Genomic DNA, 10,154 nt, shown 5'->3' on the forward strand with positions numbered 1-10,154 from the left:
GCAGAGCAAGGCTTCCGCACACTAGCAGAGCAGAGCAGAGCAGCTCTAAAGAAAAGGGCCTTAGTCTCCTCAAATCACAATTAACTCATCTCTCTAAGTGTTATACTATTAACTAATCATATACTCTGGTATTAAATACTTAGTTGTTCCTACGTAATTAACTAGAATTAATTTGTTGCCAAACCACTCAAACACAAATACACAATTCCTGAACTACCATCAACTAATCAAGAGTTGTAGATCAATATCCAATTCAATATGTTTGTATCCAGTTCGTGAAAGATTCTCCACTGCGGCATGTGTCCCTAAAGTTCACGCTGAACGAGCCAATTAGAACATGACATGTGTCACTCAATGATATAAGGGGAAAACGGGCTTTAAGCCCATAACCCTAGATTTTAAACTGGGCCTAAATCTTTGACTGGGCTGAACTGGCCCATGATCAGTTCAAATTCTTACTGATTTTTACTGGGCTGAATGTAAGGCCTCATACAATAAGAATGCATTGATAAAACCCAGATCATTCTAGATTGTTAACGTTAACTTCACCTTTGACTTATACTGATTTTTTTATTATTATTATTTTTATTTTTGTGCAATAAAACACTAGTCAAGCGAGAGGTTCTACTAGGGTTTTAGGCATTGCGCTACCAAACCGTCCTTGTTCTTCCCTCATTTCCGACTTTCTCTGCAAATTCAACACAAAATGACTTTCTGGGGTTAGTACAATTTTTGAATTATATGTTTAATCTCACTTTGCTATTGGAAAAAAAATTAGTTGGTTTTAATTAATTTGTTCTGAATTTTATTCTTACAATTTTCTGGGTTCTTTGAATTTCAGGGGCTGAAGTGAAACCAGGCAAACCCTTAACTTTTAATGCCGAAGATTTGGATGGAAAGCTGATTTTAACTCAGGTATGACCCTCAATTTTATGCCACCTTAATTAATGGTTTTTGTCATTTGGGTTTTTTTTTTTTTCCTTTCATTTAGTATGCGTTAATCTTTAATATTAATAAGTTTGATTTTTGTGTGATTTTTGATTTGATATCTGGGTTATATGAGTAGTAATTAAGGCTAGACAAAAAGAAGGGAGAATTCAAAAAAAAAAATATGTTAAATTCGCTGTCTTAAACTTGTATGTTCTTTGGGAGAATATGAAATTTGAATTTAATATAGTGGGTGTGAATATGTGATTGCCCTTGCCTTACTCGCTGATCGGATGCAGCATCTTAAGTTGTGTCGTCTTTACTGATATGTATACTTATGTCTTGGAGTGATTAACTGGTGGCATTACAGAAACATTTGCTTTCATGTGGACTGATTTATGTAAATGACCCTCGGTAGGTGTCTTGTCGCCTGTCGTGGTATTTATACCATGAAGTTATAAAATAGAAGAATTGCACTTCATCATTGTTATTGTAGTGTTTTTAACTGCTGTATGTCCTTTAGATTATACTTGCACCGTATGTTGTAATATTGTCGTGAACTCATGATATTATAGGATCGAAACATGTCTGGTATTTGATTTCAATAGCATATATATATATGTATATATATAATATATATATATACTTGTAGTGGCTTTATAAACAGATTACGGGAGCTAGTGGTGTAACTTGGTATCTTATATGAATGTGGCGGAATGGTTATAGTCACATGTGGAATGTCAAGTTGAAAACTACAGAGCTAGATGTTTTAATTGGTTTCAATTGAAACTAAATTTCTTGAACTTTTTCTATGTGAAATGATTAAAAGTGGTATGGGTGTTTCGAAAAACAGGCCACATTGGGAACTGGTTCATCAACGAAGAAGAGCATCCTTCAGGTCAATGTAGGAGATAAGAGTCCAGTCTTTCTCTGCACTTTGTTGCCTGACAAGATAGAATCTTGCTCGTTGACTCTTGAATTTGATGAGGAGGATGATGTGAAATTCTCTGTTATTGGGCCAACTAGTATTCACTTGTCTGGCTTTGTTCAGAGCAATCATGAAAATGAATATGATTCGTATCCTTCAATGACAATTAATAGTTTAATTCATTTTTTTCTTGCTGTTATTGGCATCCCTAGTGTAATTCCTTTTTTCCCAATGATATTAGTATTTCCTTGATTGAGGATCCTTCAGTGATTCATATGGGGAAGATATTGCGGAGACTGATTCAGAGAGCAGTGACTATGATTCTGAAGATGTTTCTGAGGATGAATTTCTTGATGGCGATGAGGATACCATGTTCCCACCTTCGCCTGTACGAAAAAGTGGAGGTATAGCTTTTTGCTTTTGAGACCTTTTGTTCATCAATGCATGCACATATGTTGCTCTGTTTCGATCTCATTCCCTTTCCATTATTTCTTGGGTTGCATTATTTGGCACTTTTCTAGGCAGCTTACCTTACTTTTATTTGTAGTCTTTTATTTCATCTCTCTATTTGTGGTGGTGGAGGGGATGAAGCATTTTTTTCTGATCATTCTGATATTTTCCTTTGGTAACTGTAGTTGTTATCGAGGAGATAGTGGATGAGGAAAAGACTGCAACTGAAAATGGTGGAACCAAAAAAGGAAAAAAGAAGAAGCAGTTGGCTGATACTGACAATGACAAAAAAGCTGAACAACAAATTGTACTCAAGGAAAATAGTGGCGCCTCAGTGTTGGAGAGTGAAGATGAAGATGGCTTTCCAGTTTCTTCATCACGCAAAAGTGAAAATTCAGAAGCTAACACAACCACCAAAGTTGTGGAAGAGAAGAAAAAGAATAAGAAGAATGAAGCAAAAGATAATGTTGAATCTGAAAAAAATTTAAAAAGGAAGGTTGATGCAATCAAATCTGGTGAAGAACAAAAAAGGTACACCTTTGCAATATTATCTTCTATGTTTGATCTCCAATTGATGTTCATACTGTGTAAGCTGCTTATATGTTTAATTGCCATTTGCTGTTTTTTTTGTCAATTATCAAATTCTATTTTGACATGAAACTATGAATGTAATTTGAGGGACTTTCCAGTGATGCTCTTGAAGTTGCTAATGAAGATGCATCTGGGAACAAGAATAAAAAGCAGAAGAAGAAAAAGAAAGGAAAGGCAGATAAGGATGAAGAGGTTTCAAAAATAGAGCAAGATGCAAATGCAGAAGCTAAGCAGATAAGCAAAACTGATAAAGTAGTCAAGCAATCTAAGGAGAAGCCTGCCAGAGTTAAAACCTTTCCTAATGGGCTGGTCATAGAAGATGTAGCAATGGGAAAACCTGATGGTAAAAGAGCTTCTCGTGGTTGTAAGGTAAGCTTTTCTGGCTCAATGATCCCATACTAGCCCAAATGGAAAAAAATAACGTTTTCATTTTTTGTTGTTTATGATTCAATATTCTCCTCCTCCTTATATATTGTTTTGATTATCTTCAGTGGATTCTTTTGTTGGTGTTCGTGGCTGTTGTGATTTTGTAAATTTGTGCATTTGTAGAGTTTTTTTTTGTTTTTTTTTTTGGGTGGGGGTTAGGGTGTGTGTGTGGAGGGGAGAAGGTGGATGGGATATTGGGATTATAACATATGGCTGCTGCTAGAGTAATAAGCAGCATACTCTGATATAGAGGTGTTTTTATTAAATCAGTAGAGAGCTTGGGATGAAGTCAATCCTTCGAAGTGTAATTTTTTTTATTATTCTGATCATACCATACAACTTCATGACTTCATCCCCTTTCCCTATTTTCCTCTTCTATATGCGAAGTATAATTTTTAAACTCAGAGCCTTGTACTCAAATTGCTTCGGCTACACTCAGAGCCTTGTACTGTTGTACTGAAGTATAACATTTGCTTAACTCTAATTGTGACTAAGGCTGTACATATGTTCGTGATCACATTTCCACCATCTGAGATTTTAATTGAATTGGAGAAAATAGTTGGATTGTATATCCACCATCTGAGATTAATGATCCAGGTTTTGAATATTTGAGCTGTTACTATGAAAACTTGGTTGATTGATTATTATTTCAATCTACTCCTGGTTGGTAAAGGCCTGTAGAGTACCAAAGGATTGTAGACTACCTTCCTCTAGAATCTTCTGACATGTCTTAAAATTCCAGGTTAGTGTTCACTATATTGGGAAGTTGCAGAAGAACGGCAAACACTTTGACTCTAACACTGGTGGAAAACCCTTCAAATTCCGTCTAGGTAAACACTGGGGTTTCAAATTTACAAATTTGTTGTGCCGTGGGATCGTCAACTTATGCTATTGCTTCATGTAACAGGTATCGGTCAAGTTATCAAGGGTTGGGATGTTGGTGTTGAAGGTAAAAATGAAATTCAAATATAAAAATCCTTTAATTGTCTTGTCAAGTTTTACTTGGTCATACTGATTTGTGATATTTGATGTTAGGCATGCGTGTTGGAGACAAAAGAAGGCTTACAATTCCACCTTCAATGGGGTAAGGATCTTATCCACAAAGCTTGCATGTAATGATGTAGAGTTAAGCTTGATGTACAATGGATATAAGTTGAATCTTTAAATTTTGTGAATATATTGAGGATCTTACCCTCATATAGCTCTATCAAGTCAAGGTGGTAACACAAAATGCAACCTACAAGTCTCATGGATTACCTTTCACTTCTTGTCGATGTACAATGTCTTAGTTACCTTCTTTTACTAGGAAATATCTGTCTCACAGTTCTCCGCTGTCCCAAGAGTTATATGCTGTTAGTGAGATAAAATCTGATAACAAAATATTTGATGTGCAGTTATGGTGCCTCTGGTGCTCCTCCTCAGATTCCGCCCAATGCATGGCTAGTCTTTGATGTTGAATTGGTTGATGTTGCTCGATAAACCTCGATTTCAATGGAACTTCCATTTCTGTAGACGTTTTGAGGCAGTGTTTATCTCAATTTTGGCGAAAGCAAGCAGTATGCATGGACAAGCAAATTTTGTTTCTTTTACCTTATAGTGATTTTTGTGAGAGAAAAGTGTAAAGTTTTGCTGAACGATAATCTTGTTTTATGTTATTCCGAGGCCTAATGATATCTCATATCTGATTGAATTATATATTGCACAATTTAGCTTAACTACTCTGCATAATTATGATTCAGACTTAATTGATATTTTTGTCAAATTTATTGGCCAATATGTTACAAGCTAATGGCATCCTCTACTAGCAACTTAGCAAGGGCAACAAGCCCATTGCAGGTGATTTGGTGGTATGAGGAACCTTACATTATAAATGATAATAGATCTAATCTTGTGGTATTTATACTTGTATTTCTGACTGAATTTGGAGGATTGTAAAAGAAACCTCAAAATTCATATATTGATATTACGAAGGCAAAAGTTAACGGATGCCCGGGAGATGTTTGGCTAAAAGTAAAAAGATTAAATTAAATTAAACATTAATTACACCAATTGATACGTGATTTTGTCATGCTTTATTAAATAATATCACTGTAGGTAACATTTTAAATGTTTATCCAACGCTCCGAGGTATTCTTAAAAAAATCCTATTAAAATCAATATACGTAGTATAATATCTCGGTGACTTTTTATTAGACTGATCCGTGTATAGTTTATATGCGATCCTTACCCGCGTTCTTCGAAGTCCCACGTCTTTCACTCCAAGCCAGGTTTCGTCACTTTGTTTGTGACCTTCATCTCTTCTCTCTAATTCTCTGATCACAATTCACAACATTTTAAATTCTCAATTATTCTGAAATCATCTTCAAAAAATGGGGAATACAGTTTGTTTATTTGGTGGGTGTATTGATCAAGCTAGCGTAGGAGTGATTGAAAAATGGGGTCGATTCGAAAAGCTTGCAGAACCAGGTCTTCACTTCTTCAACCCCTTCGCCGGTCAAATGCTTGCTGGTGTTCTCTCTACTCGTATCAATTCTCTTGACGTCAAAATTGAGACCAAAACTAAGGTTTTTTCCTTATAATTTGATAGTTATCTTTCTTGAAATTGAATAATTATTGCAATTCTGGGTGTTTTCTGTATGTGGGTATTTGATTTAGGTGTTAATTTTGTGTGAATTTCATGTATTGTACCTGGGATTCTGAGATTTGATCAACTTGGAAAACTCTTATTTACAAAATTGAGATTTTGATGGAGTGTAATTCTTACAATTCTATGTGATTGATTTAGTGATTTTGTCGGTGTTTGATTTTTTATTGAAGCTTTTTGAATTATGTACTTCGTATCTTTATTGTGATTAGGGTTTTTTGCCCTGCTAGGATCGGTTACTATTAGGGTTTAGGAGGGTTTTTTTTTTTAAAACATTTTTTGTGGTTAATGTTGATCATTGAATTATGATGAATCACTTGTGATTGGCTTTCTTTTGAATTGTGGGAGGTTTCGTTATAAACTTTGAGGCTGTTAGCTTAGATAGATGTTGTGATTATCCGAATTCAGAAGATTAACTTTGATATTTCTTGTTGAATATTTGCTGAATGAAATTTTACACCTTGTTTGGATAGAATGAAATGGAAGGAAAAGAAAGGAAGAGAAAGAGAGGAGGACAAACTCTCTTGTTTGGATAAAGGATTGGGGGAAGGAAGGGAAAGGAGAGGGAGAGATCCAATTTCCCTCTCTCTTTAATAAGCATAATCCCTCGAAATTTGGAGAGATTTGGAGGGAAAATGGAGCTCAACTTCCCCTCCCTTTCTTCTCTCTTCCCTTCCTCTTCTATCCCTCCCCTTCCTGTCCTTTCTTGTTTCCTATCCAAACAAAGCATTAGTGATTCTAGGAGCAGCTGACCTAGGTGTCCTTATATGAGGTCAAACTAGGGAGGATTTTTTCTGCCGATTGTTTGAGTGACTTTTTATTAATTGTGGCTCTGTTCTTAGGATTTAATGGTTGTTAAGGGTTTTTTTTTTAAAAAAAAAAAATGGGAGAAGTTCCTGATGTAGGCTCTTATTAGTATTAATCAAGAAGGATTCAGACACCAGAGGGATCAGCTGCCTCACTGTAGTTCCCTAGCAGTAATTTATATTTTTGTGTGCCTTTAAATAAGCATTCTTGATTTCCACTTCAAGTAATGAATTTTCTCCTTAATTATTCAAAGGTCATGCTGTTATGCTTATCAGTGCACACAGCATTAAACTTTTGTCATTCTAAATGATAAAAGGTGTGCTCTTTTGATCAGTGTATTTACTTCAATTAGGAGTAGACTAACAAATAGTCCAAAAGTTGCCTTATCAGGAAGGGTCGACCTGGTCCAACCAGCCAGCTAACTGTTAGCTAATAGTTACATGGAAATTGTAGCTTAAGAGGCAATCTAAACTAGATTTAACAATGGTATCAGTCTCTTTAGTACTTGATACATTGGCAAAGTATTGTCAATAACTACATCAATGGCATCATTCTCTTTAATAATTGATACATTGGCAAAGTACTGTCAATAACTACATGGTTTATTAGTTCTTCTCTGTGGCATTTTATTTTCTTCAATATTCTTACTAGTGCAATGGTCTCTATGGTGTCTACTTATGCATTGCATATTACAAAAAAAGCTTCATTATTTAATACTGGATCCTTATCAATACTGCTATCTTGCAGGATAATGTCTTTGTGCAAATGTTATGCTCAATTCAATACCGTGTGGTTAAACAAAATGCTGATGATGCATTTTATGAACTGCAAAATCCTAGAGAGCAGATTCAAGCCTATGTATTTGATGGTAATATTCCCAGTTTTTTTTTTTTTTTTTTTTTTTTTTTTTTTTTCTTTCTTTCTGCTTACATTATGTACAAGAACAAATTCATTCCTTATGTTTCTTATGCGTATGATACTCTGTTCCTCTCCTCTTGTGTAGTTTTAGTTCACTGTTATTTCTTTTCCTTTCCCAGTCACATAGTAATATTTTAATATTTTTGATATTGTAGTTGTTCGTGCTGTTGTCCCAAAGATGAATTTAGATGAGCTGTTTGAACAAAAAGGCGAGGTTGCTAAACATGTACTAGAGGAACTTGCAAAGGTAATTGTTTCTAATATACAAATTACTAGTATTTCTCTGTTTCTTCATTTCTTGTCTCATCTTTGGAAAACTCAAATCTGAATTTGCTATCCTTATTCTTAGAAGAAGTAGCTTTCTTCTCATAGGCATACCAAATCTATGTTTGGTCTTAGCTCCTTTGTCATAGATTTTTCTTTTTAATGCTCCTAGGGTGTTGGCCTCCTAACATAATAAGATCTCATAGTTGTAGACATCAGCCTCTACTAGCAATAACGTACAATTGTTAACCCATGATGTGATCACTGAAGTATGGAGTGTTCATTGTGGCTGTAACGAAAATGAAATGAACTTACTTGGTTCATACTTCTTAGCTCTTCCTACCTGATCAATAATGTTTTTAATCATAAAGTCAGTTGGGAACTTGTTGGGGGAGTTATCCGTGTTTCATGTTTGATCTCTTCAAATGATGATAGACTGTGAAACCTTGAACAGGTAATGGGAGAATATGGATACAGCATAGAGCACATTCTGATGGTTGATATTATACCTGATCCAGCAGTTCGCAAAGCAATGAATGAGATAAATGCAGGTTATGATCTTATTCCATTTGATGTTATAAATGTACTATTTGATCCTTTGCAGTTAGAAAATTTAGCATATTTGAGTGCAATAATTACGACATCCAAAGTGATCTTTATCTCTTTCAAGTTCTAATGTTGGAAACGTAGCCAGAAACCACCCAAGGTGTAGCTGGTCTTTGGCTTTTAAGTTTTAACTAAAGCTATATATACCAATCCTAGAGGAAGATGTTCTCGGAAATGTACTACAAACAACCCTTATGTGATGTCTTCATATAAATTTACTTTAATTGGAGTTACAAAAAATATTCACCCCCCCCCCCCCCCCCCCCGTGACGAATTAATGTATATGGGTCATGGGTGGCTGTTGGGATGCGTGTAGTCATGCAACTAAAGTTAGGGGTTGTTTTAGATATCAAGTTTTTAGTAAGGGCTTAAGCCTTTTTTTTTTTTTTCCTGGGTGGGGGGCATTGGGTTCTGAATAACACACCTTAATAGGCGATTTTTTAGTCAGTTTTCTTTTAATGTTTGAAATCCATAACCTTCATTGTATAATTGTACAGCCCAAAGGCTTCAGCTAGCTAGCGTGTATAAAGGAGAAGCAGAAAAAATTCTGCAAGTGAAGAAGGCTGAGGCCGAAGCAGAATCCAAGTATTTGGGCGGGGTTGGAGTGGCAAGGCAAAGGCAGGCAATCACAGATGGGTTGAGAGAGAATATATTGAATTTCTCGAACAAGGTTGAAGGAACATCCTCTAAAGAAATCATGGATCTTATCATGGTCACTCAATACTTTGATACAATCAGGGACCTCGGTAATCAATCAAATAACACCACCGTTTTCATTCCCCATGGCCCTGGTCATGTCAGAGACATCAGTGACCAGTTAAGAAACGGGCTTATGGAGGCAAAAAGTGCAAATCTAGATGGTAATTAGTGTCTTTGATTTCAGATACAATGCTGCTGTTATTACTGAACCTGTTTTGTGTTTTATTACAAGTCTATGAACTGTGTTTACACAATAAACTTTAGACTTGGTAAAGAAATGACAATGGAAAAAGGAGGATAGGCAATAGCTGTATACTTATTTGAGTTTTATTTTTTTGTGAATGAATTACATATTTACTTTGGCTATTTTAAAAGTCCATGACTTTGGATATGTTTCTCTGAAATTTTCTGGAATACTCGATAGTCCGTGATGTAGATGTGTTTATAATCTAGCCATGAATCAAAATTTCTTCATTTTTCAGTTCAAAATAATAGTTGTGTTTGTTTAGATCAGATGCATTAGGAAGTGTAATATACACCATTATGGAGTACTTTGTTTGAATAGGTAACAACAAATTTTTAACACACTTGTGCACCTAACCCTGATCAACATTTTTCATAACAATATCTGATTTCAAAGGGTATTACTTGTTGGAGATGTGGAAAAACTTTTTTTTTTTTTTTGGAAAGATAGATGTGAATTGAGGGGAAGTGGGTTAGGGAAATTCTCACCCTCAAAGTATTCTCAGTGAGGCTAGAAGGCTAAGCTTTGCTTGGTAGTTAATTATTCTATTGTATGTATCATGAAATTCGTTATTATTTTATTCTATATATAGAAAATAGACATTCTTCCAATTAAAATTATAGTCACATCAAGTACATGTACATTTGTAG

General features: G+C 35.1%; 2 protein-coding genes across 2 annotated transcripts; both read left to right on the forward strand.

The window, feature by feature from the left end:
• Positions 1–637: 637 nt before the first annotated feature.
• LOC145608289 (peptidyl-prolyl cis-trans isomerase FKBP53-like) lies at positions 638–4,991 on the forward strand. Its single transcript, XM_081663904.1, has 10 exons — positions 638–719; positions 842–915; positions 1,781–2,004; positions 2,123–2,259; positions 2,491–2,836; positions 2,995–3,265; positions 4,065–4,152; positions 4,230–4,271; positions 4,358–4,406; positions 4,717–4,991. Exons 1-10 carry the CDS (start codon positions 707–709, stop codon positions 4,799–4,801), a joined length of 1,329 nt encoding a protein of 442 aa, XP_081520030.1. The 5' UTR covers positions 638–706; the 3' UTR covers positions 4,802–4,991.
• Positions 4,992–5,571: 580 nt separating this feature from the next.
• On the forward strand, positions 5,572–9,676 carry LOC145608145 (hypersensitive-induced response protein 4). The gene is made up of 5 exons (XM_081663755.1): positions 5,572–5,886; positions 7,521–7,641; positions 7,847–7,938; positions 8,410–8,506; positions 9,059–9,676. The coding sequence occupies exons 1-5, from the start codon at positions 5,692–5,694 to the stop codon at positions 9,427–9,429; spliced, it is 876 nt and encodes a 291-aa protein (XP_081519881.1). The 5' UTR covers positions 5,572–5,691; the 3' UTR covers positions 9,430–9,676.
• The last annotated feature ends 478 nt before the right edge of the window (positions 9,677–10,154 follow it).

Source organism: Chenopodium album, chromosome 23, assembly GCF_948465745.1.
Source record: "Chenopodium album chromosome 23, dcCheAlbu1.1, whole genome shotgun sequence".
Lineage (NCBI taxonomy): Eukaryota > Viridiplantae > Streptophyta > Magnoliopsida > Caryophyllales > Amaranthaceae > Chenopodium > Chenopodium album.